We start from the raw sequence: 17,286 nt of genomic DNA, 5'->3' as shown, positions 1-17,286 counted from the left end.
AGTAATTTTGTGTCAGGATAAAAATGTAATTTCTTTTTTAGGAAAAGCTCCTCCTAATCTCCCTCCTGGGGTCCCGCCATTGTTGCCTAATCCGTATATTATGGCTCCAGGGCTGTTACATGCCTACCCGGTAAGTGAGACTGAAAGGCCTTCTCCAAAAGATGAAGGTGGTGTGGCTACTCTTTATAGCTCTGGTTGTTACATGAAAGCAAGGTTTTAATCTTTGTAGTTTTGGGGGGGAAATATGTTTTTAGAGAGGAAGGACTAAACTGAGGCCAGGCCCTCTATTGTGTATTTTCTCTGTGAAACATATTTTGGGCCTCAGAAACCAAAGGCCAGAGTGTCCCACCTGAAATCCCTTTAGATTCCTTAGAGAATTATTTTCTCTAGTTGACAGTTGAGCTATTTCTGAGGGTCTTTGCGACCTCTGACCTGGTGTTGGGGCTGAGAATAGGTGACTGAGTGCAGTAGCTCTTTTGTCCTGGTATATCTTGTATCAGCCTCAGGTATTCAGTGCCTATTAAGATGAATAGTATCTGTTATTTTTGTTTTTAAAGGAAAAGTTCTTTTTTTTAAATTCCCATTTGAGGATATGTTCATCAATTTTTAGAGAAAGGGGAAAAGGCGGGGAGAGGTATGAGAAACATTGATCATTTGCCTTCCACACACACACCCCAATCAGGGATCTAACCTGCCACCTAAGCATGTGCCCTGACTGGGAATTGAGCTGGTGATCTTTTGGGTACAGAACAGAACTCCACCCAACTTACCCACACTGGCCAGGGCAAGAGTATATATTAATATTTAAAAAGACACCTGCTTTTGTACCCAGAGAATCTAGATGAATATCCAGTAGCACTTCACACTTTTTTTAATAACACACTGCCTTAATACCCAGACATCAGAAAAAATGAGTAAAATACAAATTCTTTCTGAGGGAGATAAATTTTAAGCCATATATTGAGGTCTATAAGAGACAAGCTAGTGGAATAGAAAGTAAGAGCAGGCTATCATGTATGATTTATGTCTACCCTACTGTTACACAGAGACCAGTCTAGTTGAATCAGTAGTATGTAACTCAAGGAAAGCTTCAAGACCTTTCATGCATCACTTAACTTTTATCTCCTGTTCTTCCTAAAAGTGAGGATGAATATTCTGTTGATTTATCTTCTCTCTTAGCTCCTTGGTTTGCTAATGTCATGATCAGTCAACATTAGTATTGGTATATGCTTGTTTCTTTTCAGCCACAAGTGTATGGTTATGATGACTTGCAGATGCTTCAGACAAGGTTTCCATTGGTGAGTATATGGTGTGGAGGTTAGGAAAAGAAAGAAATCTTAAAATTAGTCTTGTGGGGATTATTTCAAATGTTCAGTTGATAAGTCATAGACAACTCTTTCTCACACCTTCATACATACGCCTCGATTTAAGATATATCAGTATAAGGAGTGGTTCTAACAGAAGGTAACTTAAAAAATCAGGGTTGTGGCATCTTTGAAGTAAACAGCTTTTAAGCGGCCTGTAGCTCAGAGTATCTGGACCTCTGTATGTTTTAGACACTTCGAATTCCAGAATGATCTGTTTCCTCAGCAGTAGTAGACTATAAGAGATAATTATCTAGAGGTTTGAGAATATTACTGATGTTGATGAACTTGGTATGTTTTCCAGTGGGCATACCCGTAGACCTTGCCTGACTGTGCTCATGGCCAGGCAGGGGGGACAGTGTATGCAAGAGTAATGTGGAGTTTGTGCCAGCTCTAGCCATCTTATTCGATGGCTGGATAAGTTGCATTACTTCAACATTCTCCTGCCTCTCAAGCTGTGGAGTTATTCATGCTGGAGAACGAGTGACATTGTGTCTCTGCTCTTTTAATTTTCTCTTCTAGGATTACTACAGCATCCCATTTCCCACACCCACCACGCCGCTGACTGGGAGGGATGGTAGCCTGGCCAGCAACCCTTATTCTGGTAGGACTGGGATAGGGCTAAATAAAGGGAGATAGTGTGGAGATCAGTGGCAGAAACCTGATTATTAGCAGGAAGGGACCCATTTCAGTTAAGATCTTTGGCAGAAGTAGAGAAAGGATGTGATGAATCAGTATTGGTAGATTCAGGAACATACTAAAGATATAAATAGGGCAACTTTTGCTTTATCTCACTTTCTGTTGTTGCCCTGTGATTCCAGATGATGTTTTGACTTAGTTTTCCTCAGCCATTCTCCAGCTTTTTCCAGGAAATGCAGTGGTTGAACTGGCCTTCCTCTGCTCATCTGTACTCCTATATTATACTCACAGTGGCAGTTTCATTGCCTTGCCTGGCCATGGGCCCTCCCTTTTTTTTTTTTTTTTTTTTTTTTTTTTTTTTGGCGTGACACATTGTCTTCACTGATCGATCATTTCTTGAATCCAGCTCGGAGTGTTCCCCATGGAGAGGTAGTGGGGGTGGGGAGGGATGAAAGGAGACAAGTAGGCAGGGAAATCATGCAGGAACTTTATACCAAAAGCCTGTTTTCTGCCACAGCATTGCACAGTTATTCACCATTTGTACTTGACTAGCACTGTGCTCACTGTGTGCTGAGCAATGCCAGATGGAGCCACAAAGTAATGTAATTCAAAGAATTGAATTTTAACAGTCCTTTAACAAGATTTTCTGGAATCGTGTGAAATCAGAAGTAGTAATTTTACATTGGTGTGGGGGGTGAAAGAGGTGGATACATTTAGCCTCTCTTGTCACAGGTGACCTCACAAAGTTTGGCCGTGGAGATGCCTCCTCCCCAGCCCCAGCCACAACCTTGGCCCAACCCCAACAGAACCAGACACAGACTCATCACACCACGCAGCAGACATTCCTGAACCCGGCGCTGCCTCCTGGCTACAGTTACACCAGCCTGCCATACTATACAGGGGTTCCGGGCCTTCCCAGCACCTTCCAGTATGGGCCTGCTGTGTTCCCTGTGAGTATCTGGGCTTGGTCTTTTCCTTGTAAAGCATTCCAGCCCTGGACACTATCCTAGCTGCTTGCAAGGACTTCAATAATGGATTAAAAGAAACAGTTTCTACCTCTGGCCTGTTTCTGGCCTGGGAGAGGGAGTGAGGCTGGAATTAGGAGTATTGGAATAGGGATTACCTGTTTTTAGAATTAGCTAAAGAAGGAATGTGATAGCATACAGCTTTGTTCCCACAGACTGTCATTCATTCCCTGGTACCACTTTTAAGCTACCATTTCTTGACTTCACTGTTTGATTTTAGAAAGCTCATTAGGCAGTCCATTTCACTAAGCAAGCTGGTCAGCCTACATCACTATGGGTAGCATCTGAATGCTCAGTTCCTGGAGGAAGAAAGGTAGGGTGAATGCTACTCTGTTGCCATTTCACTGCAGTTCTGTCTTTTTGCTCTTTAGGTGGCTCCTACCTCTTCCAAGCAGCATGGTGTGAATGTCAGTGTGAATGCATCAGCCACCCCTTTTCAACAGCCAAGTGGATATGGGTCTCATGGATACAACACTGGTAAGCTTACCTTGACCCCAGCTGTCAGTGTGTCTGTGGGATGTTATAAATGAATTTCAGGGAGGAAGACTTGGTGCTTGAGAAAATAATGTTGGTGATGATGTGTTGCTGCTCCATGTATGATTGTTAATGTTTACTTGGGTGTCTGCCTGAACAGCACCAACAGAGGAGCTTGATTCTAGATCATGTATTCACTACTCATGACAGGGATGCCCTGGGGCACGTGTTGGCTATTGCATCTGCTGACTGGCCTAATATTTGGGTGGGAAGCAGGGCAGGGGTCCCCCAAATTTTACTGAGATGTAATGGAGGCAAGCATTAATATATATGGTACTGATAGTACAAAAGGGGATGTAATAACTGGATAGGAGGGTTAAGTGGGTCCTTCGCTAACATACTTAAATATTTTTGTAGTACTTCTATTCTCCTGTGGTCCCTTTTTATTCCCTAGCTAAGAGACCTAAGATGTGGGGAGAAAGGATTAGGGCATGAATATAGGTACATCTCAGAGATACTGTGGGTTCATTTCCAGCCTAACATAATAAAGTGAGTTGTAGTCTTTGATGGTGGAGGGTCTTGCCTTCACTTTTTAAAAAAATACAACACTTGTGAGGTGTGATAAAACGAGGTATGCCTGTACTCAGTAAAGTGAGAATTGGATCTGGCTGTTCTCTTTGCAAAATCCATCTGCGCATCTGATGGAAGAGGGGAAATGTATAATCTTCCAAATGGATGCTGACCTAAAAGATTCTTAGCCCATCCCTTGCTCCTGTACCTGACACCTATGCTCCACTTTTGTTAGGAAAAGGAATTTTGAATGAAACAACATCCAACTACTGTATTCAGTGATTTGTAGGTGAATATGGGTTGGGGGGGGGTTGGGTTGAGCATTGTATTTCAAAATTCTCCCCTGTTACGGTTTCATGATGATTTGGATGGAGCTACATATGTGTTCTTCACCCTTGTATGGGCTCCAGGTGGGTAAATTGCCCAAGGTTTTTATTAGTTGGAGAACTCTTGAGTTGAGCACAGAGGGCAGTTGGTCTGGGAACTAACAGCCAGGTGAAGCTTTGAACAGTGTTGTATGATTAGGTCAAAATTTAAACTAAAGAAAATTTTACACTAAAAAAAGCCTGAAATATTCATTGAGATTAAATACCTAGACTCTTTGTGGCTATCCCTCTCACTGAGTAAGATCCACCCTAATCTTTGGTGGGAAGGGTTATAAACTCTTTTATTTGGAGTGACCCCATTCCAAGAATATTAGATATAAGTCGTGAGCTGGACCAGGTTCAAGAATTTAAAGAGGTAGGTGACTGATAATAATATATGAGAGATGGCATACTTGATTCTGGAAATCCTAGTTTCTTACCTCCCTTAAGATTTCAGAAACTTTCTGTAACAGCCTTTTTGAGAACCCCCAGTTCCTAACCCCACAGAGGGTTCTAGTCATCCCATTCCTCATCAACCTCTAAATTCATTTATTTTTATGTATTTGATTCCTTTTAGGAAGAAAATATCCACCCCCTTACAAGCATTTCTGGACGGCAGAGAGCTAATTTGGCCCAAGGCTGGGGGCTATGTTTTGTGTGTGTGTATAAATTTGCACTGAAGTCTTGTTTCAGAAACCAGACCACTGAGGAGAGCCTGCTGAGCTGGGGCCATGGCCTACGTGGCTTGGGGAAATGAGTTGGTGGATACCTTCTGGGCTTTGAACTTGCCCTTCCCCCATTTCCCTCTCCCCCATGTGTCTGACCCTGTCTTACCCATTTCGAGTTCAAGCGGTGCAGCATCTCCGAAGCATCAATGCACACACCTGCTGTTGCTTTTGTTTTCTGGAAGGCATGTAGTTTCAACTTGTAACAAAAATATTTGTAGTCTTCAATAAACTGTGGTATTTCTTTAGCTAACTCTGGCGTTCTTTCCGTGCATGTCTTTCTGGACACTAGGAGCCAATGTTGTGTAGTGAATGAAGGGTGGAGGGTGGCCTTTTCAATCAAATCCCAGCATAGCCAAAGAACTGGTAACTTTTCAGTATGGTGATTTTATGAAGGTGGGGGAGGAGAAACAGTCTCATTTTCCAACCTTGTTGATTGGTTGGTAAAGAAAGCTATTTGTAGAAAACCCTGATTCTCCATGCTTATAGCTCTTCACTTTCCATTTTGATCTTCCCCTTGCCTCTGACATGGGTGGGGGAGGGGGAGAAAAAAGTTCAGTGTCATATCATGGTGAAAGGTAGAAGAGATGGTGTTCAGAGCTGTTGATGGGGAAATACCTTTCAAGGCTTAATTCCCACATTTGGTTTCCCAAGGCCAAGTAGCTGATTGAGATCTGATAAAGTCTTGTGACCAGCTAGTTGATGACTCAGGCTGTGAAAACTGTGCTAGCCTGGAACAGTGTTCGTCGTCCCTCGATGGCTTCTTAGGGATTGTGGACTAATTAGTCGTTTTGCACTTGTGAGTGTAGGATGTATGGGAGAGGTTTGGTTAGACATCTTGACTATGGAAATTCTCATCCCCACTCAATCCACCTAGTACACCACCAGCCCTTTGTTTACAGAGTTAACTTGCACAGTGAGAACAAGCCCTTTGGGGTAATTTTGTCCTGGGGGTGTGACCAACGTTCCAAGGGAGAAATTGGTTATTGTTTCTCCTCCCTACTGTCCACATGCTGTTTGTATGATGATCAGTACTTGGGAGTTGGGGGATAGGGGGGAATTTTGACTCTTGGAAGGAGAGCAAGAGAACCCTATAGTAAGAGGAGCTTTCTAATAACTGGTAAAGGGTAGTTAGGGGAACTAATACCCATTAGTTCCTAGTGGCTCTAATGTTTACACTGAGGCTACCACGGCAACTACAAAGAGAATTCTCTTTTCTCCCCTGCATTTCCAGTCCCTTTAACCAATACCCAAGTTAAGGCCTTTGGACTATAAACTGGTTTTAAGCTAGTTCAGCCTCTGGAAAGAATGAGACCAGGTAGGGGCACAGTGAAACTAAACTCTCCTCTACCACCCAGCTTGAGAGTCAGGTTAGCGGTTTCCCCCATTTCTGTGGGATGACCAAGGGGTGTTGGCAAGCTGTTTGAGACTTTGCAGTAAAGAGCAATCATTATCTCCTGTTCCCCTCAAAAATGTTCTATTTATATCCTGTCAATTGCACCTTATGCTCAACCCTTCCATACAAACCTCATCAGCTTAGTCTTTTCCATAAATGAGCTTGTTTTTGAAGTGAGGCCTCTTACCGGTGATTTGCCAGATGGGCACCTGGGGTTTGAAAAGGGAAGGGGAAAAAATACTCTCATCAGCTCATGTGTTGTCCCTGTCTTTTACTTCAGTGCCTTGGAAGTAGTATAGAGTTGATACTTTGACACGGGAAAGTATTTTCTCATGCTTGCTTTCTGTAGTTCTGTTCTTTTTCCTAGTTGGTGTTTGCTCCTCCCTGGAACTATCTGGACTTGTGATGTGGGAGGGGTTTCCAGGTTAAGATGCCACTTCTATTGGGAAGATTCTAAAGTGGCTGTCTAAGGTGGGCTTAACTTTTGATGGCTGCCTTTGTCCTAGGCTTTGGGAGGATTTGGGTTCTGGAGTTTCAAGGGGTTTGCTCCTAATTGTGGGCGAATGGAGGAGTCCTCATTTGTGATTTGGTCACTTTAGCGCTTTTAAAAAACTCTGACATCGAAGTGGAAGAGAAGGATAGCTGAGGAGAAGCATCCAAGGACATAGACTGAAATGCAAAGTTTTTTCCTTTTTTAAATCTCATTTCATGAGAACTAATAAAGCATGCTTTAAATTCCTAAATTTGAGTTACCTCAAATCTTTGCATAAAATATCTGTAGTAAGATGCTGGTTTATTTTACACGATGGTTTTTTCCTATCTCCTTGACCTTTTTGCCCCAGGAGGTAGAGTATGTGTATTTAAGTTTAAGGAGTACAAATTAAAATGAGGAATTGTATTTCTCTGTTTTCCTTAAAGTTGTGGTGGTAGGGAGTTTTTCCAAAAGAAACATGCAAGTTGTTAAAGAGTATGGATTTAAAGCCTTTGTCTCATGGAGAAGCTAAAGTTGTAAACTAGAATAACATTTAGATTTTGTGTTCCACCTAGACTGTAGGAGATAGCCTATTCCTATATACCTTCCTTACTCCCCTCCCTTCAAATGCGTAAATGGAAATTCATCTTTGTGCCAGCTCGTAAGTATATAGCCTAGAGTCTCCAAGACTGGAGAAGCTGGACTAAGTGAGCTGAAGCTCTGAGAATGAAAGTGCTCTTGGGGGCTGAATTGGATTGTTCCTCTAGTACTTAACTTATGCTGTGAAAGAATGGATTTTGAGCCCGGAAGTGTCTCTTCATAAACAGAAAGAGCCAGATTACCTGTCTTCTGGAGCAAGACTGAGTGAGGTTTGGGTGGATTGATTTGAAATGGACATTAAAAGTTTAATACATTCCTGTTGAACTTTGCCACAGAGTGTTTTAAAAACTATATGTTAGTGAATTTTGGCTATATCCCCTTGGCCCCCCAAAAACTCACCCTCACAACATATATACTCAGTATACACCTGAAAAGAACAAGAGAACCCTTAGCTAGCCTTTGTGTTATGAGCTCTCATCCCTCAGGACTGAACTGAAGCTGGAAAAACACCAAAATTCCCTTGCAGTGCTATAGCTAGAAAGCCGGCATGTCACCTCCTCCCAGGGAGAGGGGTCAGGCAGCTAGCTGAGCTAATCCTCGTATCTGTTTCCTCCTCCCCTAGGTGTATCAGTCACCTCCAGTAACACGGGCGTGCCAGATATCTCGGGTTCTGTGTACTCCAAAACCCAGGTAGGTGCCTGGCTCAGGACCGAGGTGGAAAAAGAGAGATGGACATAGAGAAGGTGGAGCTGCATTGATAGAAGTGAGCAGAACACCCTAAGAAAAATGTCAGAAACCCATTTTACTAGAAAATGATTGGTCTCTAGACTTCAATTTCTTGAGGAAGTTTATTATTTAGCCTTCTTAGGGGAGTTGGAGGCAAGAGATGTTATAGGAAGGTTGGAAAATTGTAATGTGTTGTGTAAACTGTCCTGATCCTTCATTTACCCACCCCAACCTTTTCATAACTTTCCAAGAGAATGAATATGGAATGAAGGAAAATGAGTTCATTCCATTCTTTATAACACAGGGGACAAAGCCCAACTCAGTAACTAAAGTGAGGCATTTTAATTATCCACAGGTTTGTATCCCCCCCCATCACCATGAATAATTAAAACTTTCATCTAAAGTGTTAGGAGTTAATGGTGGAGTACTTCATGGCCAAGACCATTGACATTCAAGATACCTCAGTGTGTATTCATTTCTTTTGAAATATCCAAGGAGTTCTCATTTCTACCCAGTTCCAGAGGTGGGGATGCTAAGAGTAGTCAGCAGATTTCACTATGTTCGTATGAGATGTTAGAGTTTACGAAGTGCTTTCATACCTGTCCTCTCTCATTTGGTCCTTAAAACTGAGAGGTCAGTAGCATATTCCTGTTTTATATATGAGAAAACTGAGGCTTGGAGAGTAATTTTCTCAGGATCACACAGCTATTAAAGCACAGAGCTGAGGCTGAGACCTGACTATCTGACTTTAGGTGCAGTGTTCCTTCTATGACACCATGCTGCTTTTTGAGGCTGGGAGAGCTTGGGTTGAAAAATCCCAGATTCATTTGCTGATCCCTTTTACTCTCTCTCCTCTCCTCCTGCTGAATAGCAGTCCTTTGAGAAACAAGGTTTTCATTCCGGTACTCCTGCTGCCTCCTTCAACTTGCCTTCAGCTCTAGGAAGTGGGGGGCCCATCAATCCGGCCACAGCTGCTGCCTACCCACCTGCTCCCTTTATGCACATTCTGACACCCCATCAGCAGCCGCACTCACAGATCCTTCACCATCACCTGCAGCAGGATGGCCAGGTAATAGCCCTCCCTCTGTGCTTTTCCTTCCACTTCCTTCCTGTCCCTTAAAACTGCCTCCCCTTTCCTTTTCTTACCCTTCCTTACCACCACCTCCACCCAATCCTCCCCAGCGCCAGCCATGGGCACACAGCACATTACAGACACAAGCGCACATAACATGAGCGGACGGCAAGGAGATGTCAGAGAAGGGGCCAGATTGAAACCTTTTTTTGTCCAGTTCCTTTGGTGCCTTTGTCCTCCACCTCTTCCTGTAGAACAGTTGTCCTCATCCCATCAAACCTGGGTCACACCTCCCCTCTTACCTCTCCCAGCCCTCCCCCTTCCCTCACATTATAGCTTTCCCTTCTAATAATGGTGGAGTTCTATTGTCAAAGTTTGTCCCTTTATTTTCCATATATCCTGGTTCTGCCTCAGCTACCATATTTGCAGATGATTCTCTGTTGCCAGCGCCAGCAGGAGGAGCAGGTAATGAAACTGAATGATATGCTTGAACCCACTCCTTTTCAGTCCCCATTTCACCTCCACAGTCTTAGGGAACTTGAAGAGAAAAGATTGCACGATCACAAATCGGGATACACAAACACAAACACCTTGCTGAGCTCTCTGGCCTCCCATTCCTCTCTTGTCCTCCCCTCCTCAGTGCCCTCTTTCTTTCTACCCTTCCCCAACTCTGGAAACACTCGGTTACTGGAATGGAAAAGATTCTTGGCAGCATCTGGAGCCTGGGGTCTCAGACTGTCTCTACTGCCTTGCCTGAAATGGGCTCACAGATGTGACATACATGGTAGGGGTGGGGAGCCATGGGGTGGTACAAGTGACCTCTCCTCCACTATAGGTGGCTGGAAAGGTAAAAGAAGGGCTTTGCTCTCAAAGACAGCTTTCCAAATTGAGGCCTTCCTGGGGATCAATGAAAATGAAGTCACCTGTGATCACTCAGTACCAAGAGGCCATAATTCTCTCTAGACATCTAGAGAGTTGCCTTTTCTTGGAGCAGGGGGTGGAGGGGTGGGGGGAGAAGGTGGAATTGAAAATGAGTAGAACTGCTTCACTATCTTATCTCTGAAGATATCTTACCCTCTTTTCATCTTTCCCCTATTTAAAGGTTGGAAGTGCTTTTTTGTCAGAGGTGCTCTAGCAACTGTATAAATCAAATTTTCTGTGTTTGAGAAGTTTCAAGAGTAATTTCTAAGCAAGGGGAATGGGAGAGCAAGATGATTTCCAGATCTTCACCTTAAGATGTCACGAATTTGTCCCACTAACTAGACACCTTTTTCCTCCCCATCATCCTCCCATTCCCCTGCAGACGGGCAGCGGGCAACGTAGCCAGACCAGCTCCATCCCGCAGAAGCCCCAGACCAACAAGTCTGCCTACAACAGCTACAGCTGGGGGGCCAACTGAGGCCCTGACCCTCTCTTCCTGGTCCCATCTTCTGAGAGGGCTTCTCAGCCTGGCAACTATGGAAACAGCATCAAAGAGAGGAATGTGGGGGAGTTCTGCTGCCCCCCCCCACCCCAGTGGCCCACCCCATGCCTCAGCTTCATGTCTGTCCATTCTCATACCATCCCCACTCTGTTGTATGTATTATAGGATTTGTATTTTTCTCTCTTTTTTTTTTTCTTCCTTTCCTCCCCTCCCCTTGCATTCAAAATTATGAAACTTTGCTGTGGGCCCTGCCCTTCATTCTCTTCCTGTTCACCCTGGTGGTGTATGGGTGAGGTGTGGAGGGGGACCCCCAAATATATATCAGCCCAACAGCCCTATGTCTCCTCCTTTATTATTAGGAAACAAAACAACAACAACAAAAAATGGTGTCATGAATATGAACAGCATTGTCCGATGAATTAGTTGAAGTGTTTTTTTTTTTGTACTGTGTTCTCAAATTTAATGGATTAATGTGTCTTGTATATATAAAAAGAAAACCTCTACCTTCAGCCTCTGCCCATTCTTGCTCCGTCTAGGACATCCTCAATCTCGTCGATGACCAGCTTGATGAATAAGTATTACTGTATCAACTGGGCCTCCTCTAGCCGGCCCTGAAGGCGGTGGAATAAAATAAAATCTTCGCCCTTTAAGAACACCTCTGACCTTACTGTTTTAGTGTAGTGCCCTTGAGGGGATTCCCTTTCCTTCAGAAACTGCTACATCTATGGCAGATATCGGGCAATAAAGGGAGTGGAATAGGGAATACTGCATGGAAGGGAAAAGGATTAAGAAGGATCTGAAAGAAAGGGCTTTGTAAAGTTAAAAGTATAGTGTAGCTGGACCCAGGCAAGTGAACTGGAGAGGAGGGGTAATGTGCCATATGCTGGCAAAATTGGTTTGGGGCCCATTTTTCCTATGCATACACTATAGCACTTGCTGCTTTGATGCTTTTGTTTCCTGTACCTATAGCCAACCCCTTGAAAAGGAATCTAGAGGAAGGCCAGGGTTTGGATTGGGTTAGGAGTGCAGGGAAAGAGATTTTGAAAGTTGATGAATAGTAGGAAAAGGGAGATTCTTAAAGTCCCAAATTATTCCTCGCCAAGGCTCTTAATTAGATTTCCCTTGCTCTTTCACGAAGCCTTTATTCTGCTAGTTGTAAAGCCTGCATAGAAGAATTCCCAGAATCCTTTATGGTAATGACAAACGCCTTAGTAGCTGCAGAGCTGGGAGTTCAGTGTATATGTCCCTGTGTCTAGCTCTGTTCAACTCTGGGGAATTTAGTACTAGAAGCAGCTTCATAAGATATTTAGTCCATCCCACGTACACGTAATTGAGGTCAGGCAAACGGCTGAGGAAGGGGCGAGGTGGCTTCATGTGGAGGACTGGTCGTCCATGGGTGTGGTGAGCCGTGTTGAGCCAGCGGTGAGGGCGGACCTGGGACCGGTTCATTTGTGCAGATGGGCTGCCCTCTGGCGGCTTTGGCACGATTTATCATTAAATGCTCCAAGTACGTTTTTGGAGTGGGTTGGTCGGCAAGAAGAATCGGCTTGGAAGCAGGTGATCATTGGAAAATGAAAATTCAGAACGCCACTCGCAGAAAACAAAAACGGAACACCCTCTGCTCTCACAGGAAACCGATACTGTAAAGTAAAACTTCCGAATTTGAAAGGCTATTGGCCCCGCCCCATCCACGTCCTGCGTAAGGTCGCTTTTTACGACAGTGCCGGGATCGCAAGTTTGCTTTCCGGCAGCGTGAGCAGACCCTTTGCTCAATTTCAAACAGCATAGCGCAGGCTGTCCCCAGGTGTGAATGGGCGTCAGGTGAGGTTCCGGAGTTCGAGTCCCAATACGGGAATGAGCCTCTTTGACCTTTTTCGGGGCTTTTTCGGCTTTTCTGGACCTCGGAGGTGAGAATGGGACCGGGTCGGGCAAGGGGGAGGTTCTTCTGAGGGGCGCTTGACCTCTAACACCATATTTTTGGAAAAGACATTGTCTTTCCCCACTCCTTCAACTCCTATGGAGAGGACAGAGGTCACAACATTGAGCACTCACTCTGCGACAGTAACCAAGGCAGTTGTTAAGGGAAAGACAGCTTAATCCTTCTCCAGTCTGGGGTGATGCAACAGGGCCATGGCGGGGAAGACAATGGGGCCTTGGGGTAGAGTACAATGAGCAAATGAGGGGTGATGGGCTGGGGGTCACTGAAGAAAAGCCGAGAGGTGTTTGGGGGGAGCCACGAGGTGAGGACTGACTTTGATTAAAAACTAAACTCTTCTAACCCTCACCTCACCTTCCCAGACACCTATTCTTGTTCCACTTTGCTACCCGTGAGTTTTTATAGTTTAAATAGTGAGTGCTGAAATTTTGGTGGCCAATCTGCCTCCGCCTCAGCCACAGAGATCCCTTTTTTGGAGGGATGACTCGAGATGAAGATGAGGATGATGAGGAAGAAGAGGAAGAAGCTACGTGGGGCCGTGGGAGCTCGAGGTTTGAGGGTCCCCAGAGCCGTGAGGAATTTGGCTTCGGCTTCAGCTTCAGCCCTGGAGGAGGGATGCGTTTCCATGATAACTTCGGCTTTGATGACCTAGTACGGGATTTTAATAACATCTTCAGCGAGATGGGGGCCTGGACCTTGCCTTCCCGTCCTCCTGGTGTGTGGCTGCCTCCTGATGGAGAACATATGGTTTCTACTGGGTTGGTGGGTGAAATAAGGATTCCGCAGAAAGTAGTTGGGTGGTGGGAAGTGTGAGAAGACTGATGATTTCAAGGGGGGTTAAAAGATTCAAAATCCTTTGCCATCCCCCAGCATATCAATACACCTGCCACTTTTCTGCAGAACTTCCAGGTCCTGAATCAGATACATCTGGTGGGAGATTGCAGGAGGGACAGACGCTCCGGGACTCAATGCTTAAGTATCCAGATAGTCACCAACCCAGGATCTTTGGAGGAGTTTTGGAGAGTGATGCAAGAACTGACTCCCCAAAACCAGTACCAGACTGGGGCTCCCAGAGACCTTTTCATAGGGTGAGTGCATCTGAGCCTTAAATGGGAGCCTGTGGGAATGCAAAGACTGGACTCCTTGTTGGAATCTAACAGACTTGGGTTGAAATCCTGGGCCCTCCACTTAGTGTATTTATCTATTTCCTATATTAAATTTCTTTTGGGATTTTCTTTGGGAGGAAATGGGAGTTCTGCTTTTTCTCTTAAAAAAAAAAAAAAAAATCATTCTGGTCTATCTGATTTCCCAGACAAAGCAGGATTTTTGGCGGAGGACAGGAAATTACCAGTTCAGGAAGGCTTTTGGTAGAAGTAGACATAAAACAGCTAGGATGGAGGAGGGATGAAAAAATAAAGCTATCTTGAATGGGGTTATCTCCAGGGGAAAGGTGGTTTTGGAACTTGGGAATAGTTTGGGTTCTGTGATTCCTCAAGTTTCAGATTGAAAGGTATCATTTCACCTGCTTTGGCTTCTTCTGCAGTTTGATGACATGTGGACTGTGACCCCCCATTCTAGAGCCAAAGAGGACAAGGGTGAGTTTGGAGGGACAGGACGTTTACCAGGCCTCTGTTGTTCTTCAGTAGTTTCCTATGTTCTTTCTCCCTAAAGTTTCTTCCTGATACACTTGTCCCCTTCTTTCCCTTAGACTCTTTCCTGTTTCCTCTCTTTGCCCTTCTAGATCTTGATTCCCAAGTTTCCCAGGAGGGCCTTGGCCCAGTTCTGCAGCCCCAGCCCAAATCCTACTTCAAGAGCGTCTCTGTGACCAAGATCACTAGGCCAGATGGGGTGAGTTGGGAGAGAGGGGTAAAGGGAACTATGGCCAGAGGATACCCTGGTCAGAGGGATCTTTGTAAAGAAACCAGCAAACTCACCTTTAGTGATGTTAGGGATATGGTGGTGGCTTCCCCTTGTAGACAGTAGAGGAGCGCCGGACTGTGGTGGACAGTGAGGGCCGGACAGAGACCACAGTAACCCATCAAGAAGCAGACGACAGTCCTAGGCATGGTAAGTGAAGATTGTGAATCATAGTAGTCCATCTTTTAGTTCTTTGGGAAAGGGAAACCCTTACTTTTCTACCCTTTAACATTATTCCCATCCTTTGCCTCTGTCCAGTCCCTTTCATTTAGTGTGTTTGTGTGTATCACTTTCTTTCTTAGATCCAGAATCACCAACACCTCCAGCCCTCGATGATGCCTTTTCCATCCTGGATTTATTCCTAGGCCGTTGGTTTCGGTCCCGGTAGCATTGTTAACCCTCAGAGGCCTTCAGGTTCTTCCCACCTCCCACTCCTTTCCATCAATGGGCTTAGCTTCTCCTGCCACCTCAGGGCCTTGGGTGTGTGGAACAGTGAATTGGGGGTATGTCACTATGTCACTCACCCAAACTGACCAATAAAACTTTTATTTATGCTTATTTCTTGGTCTTGGTTTTGTCAAGGCTGTTCCACTTTCTAGCATCATCTAGGGTTTCCTAAATTATCTTGGCCCGAAACCTTCTCCTTGTTTCTTAATTTTTTTGTTCCATTTGCAAAACCTGATTTGATAAGTAAGGGTCAGGTACCAGTAGAAAATAATTTCCCTTTTGGAGGAGATAGAATAACTATAGATAATTCCAAGAGAATTTCTAAACAGGGATGCATCTGATTTCCCCTCAAAAAAGGAAATGTGTTTGGAAGGGTAGGGGATAACTGCTTCCCTTTGTGTGGGATCACTATAATTGGATAGTTCATGAGATAATTAAGGAGGTACATGGGCAAATATTTCTTCCTTTACTGGCTATGTTCTTAATATATTTTAAAAAATATGTTAGATAAACCACAACCAGCACAAACATTGCTGGATCTTTTTCTCTTTTAAAAAGTTTTTAGCACTGTGGTGTAGAGTAGCAAACCTTCCAAATTTATTTACCTCTGTTTCCTCCGGATATCCTTCAAAAATGAAAATAAAAGGATTTTTTTTCTAAAGAGGCATATAGCAAGAACAAAGGAGGGGAGATACAGTAATGACATTTAGTCTTTTTGTTCTCTAATTATCTCTTGGTGAATGGAAGTTGATTTATTGTAGCCGAATTTATCTTTTCACTTTAGGTTAGTATTTCTTTATATTTTTAGAACTATCTCTCCTAATCCAAGATTAAAAGGGTACTCTCTTTATTATCCTCTACAAATTCTGTGGTTTTGCCTTTTACATTTAGGTGTTTAAATCCACCTGGGGCTTTGGCTGGTGCAACTCAGTGGATTGAATGCTGGCGTGCAAACCAAAGGGTCACTGGTTCTATTCCCAGTCAGGGTACATGTCTAGGCTGCAAGCTAGGTCCCCAGTAGGGGGCACTTGAGTGGCAACCATACATTGATGTTCCTCTCCCTCTCTCCCTTCCCCTCTGTCTAAAAATAAACAAAATATTAAAAAGTAAATAAATCCACCTGGAATGTATCTTCCTAAATGGTATGAATTAGGGGATCAATTTTATTTCCATTTGGAAAAATATATATTCACAGATATGTACAAATATTATAAGTACACAGATAACATATATATTCCAGTACACAGATAACATATATATTCCAGTGCTAGTCTTTCCATTCTCTTTTATTACTCTATTTGTCTATCTTTGTGCCAATATTACACTTTTAAGTACTATAGTTGTATTTAGTAGAACAAGTCCTCCCACTCTTTAAAAAAATTCTGTAAATATTCTAGTGTGTAAGAATACAACTGATATTTTTAATCGGCTTTCTGGAGCACCACCATAAGCAAAAATGAAGCCAGTGATTACCAGACATCTGTGGAGTCTCCAGCATGAAGGACAGAGACTCATACAAACAAAAGAAGCGACTTGAAAGAAACAGACTATACAGAAAGATGAAAATTTAGCAAGGACTCAGATCTTCAATATCCTTAGAAACATGAGATGTTGTATTATATCCCTAAAACCAGAACAGAATGCTATAAAAGAGAAACAGAACAAACTTTTGGGAGTTAAAAAAAATGAATAACTATAAAAAGATTTGGATGACAAAATTGAGATTTCCCAAAAAAAGACCAAATAAGAAAAAAAAAAGGGGGGAAAAAAAAAGAAAACTAGAATGATATAAATCATTGATGATTAAGTCAAGAAAATATCAGAGGTGAAAGATACTATTTTAACTGAAAGGACCCACTACATACTAGATACCAAGGATGAAAATTAACCCACTCCAAGTCATGTCATATGAAATTTTCAGAACACTAGAGACAAAGAATCCAGATGAGAGAGATGGAAATAACACACAGAGGATCAGGAATCCCTGGATTCATAGAAATGGAGCCACCCTGTGTGGTGTGGTTCAGTGGATTAAGCACCAGCCTGTGAACCAAAAGGGTGCTTGTTCAGTTCCTGATGGCTCATGACTGGATTGTGGGCCATGTCCTCCACTGGGGGTGTACTAGAGGCAACCA

The 17,286-nt window shown here is 43.6% G+C and overlaps 2 protein-coding genes and 1 non-coding gene across 18 annotated transcripts in view; all 3 read left to right on the top strand.

Annotated features, from left to right (window-relative positions):
- UBAP2L (ubiquitin associated protein 2 like) overlaps positions 1-11,487 on the top strand; it is a 40,572-nt gene extending 29,085 nt beyond the window's left edge. For 2 of the 15 annotated variants that reach the window (XM_054563200.1, XM_054563196.1), the window contains 9 exons: positions 42-130; positions 1,245-1,298; positions 1,887-1,968; positions 2,736-2,953; positions 3,400-3,505; positions 8,253-8,320; positions 9,228-9,425; positions 9,843-9,893; positions 10,732-11,316. In XM_054563200.1, the coding sequence (XP_054419175.1) occupies positions 42-130; positions 1,245-1,298; positions 1,887-1,968; positions 2,736-2,953; positions 3,400-3,505; positions 8,253-8,320; positions 9,228-9,425; positions 9,843-9,893; positions 10,732-10,827 (962 nt within the window). In that variant the 3' untranslated portion in view covers positions 10,828-11,316. The other 13 variants (XM_054563208.1, XM_054563204.1, XM_054563206.1 and 10 more) reach the window with 9 other exon arrangements.
- On the top strand, positions 1,670-1,805 carry LOC129062500 (small nucleolar RNA SNORA58). The gene has a single exon (XR_008528289.1). It is a non-coding gene; the product is annotated as a small nucleolar RNA SNORA58 (small nucleolar RNA).
- Positions 11,488-12,576: 1,089 nt separating the features above from the next.
- Positions 12,577-15,254, top strand: HAX1 (HCLS1 associated protein X-1). Of its 2 annotated transcripts, XM_054563319.1 has the most exons (7): positions 12,577-12,758; positions 13,243-13,502; positions 13,688-13,875; positions 14,331-14,382; positions 14,529-14,635; positions 14,764-14,854; positions 15,007-15,254. In XM_054563319.1, the coding sequence occupies exons 1-7, from the start codon at positions 12,706-12,708 to the stop codon at positions 15,090-15,092; spliced, it is 837 nt and encodes a 278-aa protein (XP_054419294.1). In that variant the 5' UTR covers positions 12,577-12,705; the 3' UTR covers positions 15,093-15,254. The 2 variants fall into 2 exon arrangements, with proteins under 2 accessions (XP_054419294.1, XP_054419295.1); XM_054563320.1 differs by lacking the exon at positions 14,764-14,854.
- The last annotated feature ends 2,032 nt before the right edge of the window (positions 15,255-17,286 follow it).

Source organism: Pteronotus mesoamericanus, unplaced genomic scaffold (genome assembly GCF_021234165.1).
Source record: "Pteronotus mesoamericanus isolate MK-2021 breed Mesoamerican mustached bat unplaced genomic scaffold, CSHL_Meso_final scaffold_705, whole genome shotgun sequence".
Classification (NCBI taxonomy): domain Eukaryota; kingdom Metazoa; phylum Chordata; class Mammalia; order Chiroptera; family Mormoopidae; genus Pteronotus; species Pteronotus mesoamericanus.
The sequence above is the reverse complement of the archived record's forward strand: the minus strand, read 5'-3'. Positions and strand labels throughout refer to the sequence as shown.

Coding starts and splice junctions, on each gene's coding strand:
- HAX1 (XM_054563319.1), top strand. CDS start 12,706: ATGAGCCTCTTTGACCTTTTTCGGGGCTTTTTCGGCTTTTCTGGACCT. Junction 13,503..13,687: donor CTTGCCTTCCCGTCCTCCTG/GTGTGTGGCTGC, acceptor ACTTTTCTGCAG/AACTTCCAGGTCCTGAATCA. Junction 14,383..14,528: donor TAGAGCCAAAGAGGACAAGG/GTGAGTTTGGAG, acceptor TTGCCCTTCTAG/ATCTTGATTCCCAAGTTTCC.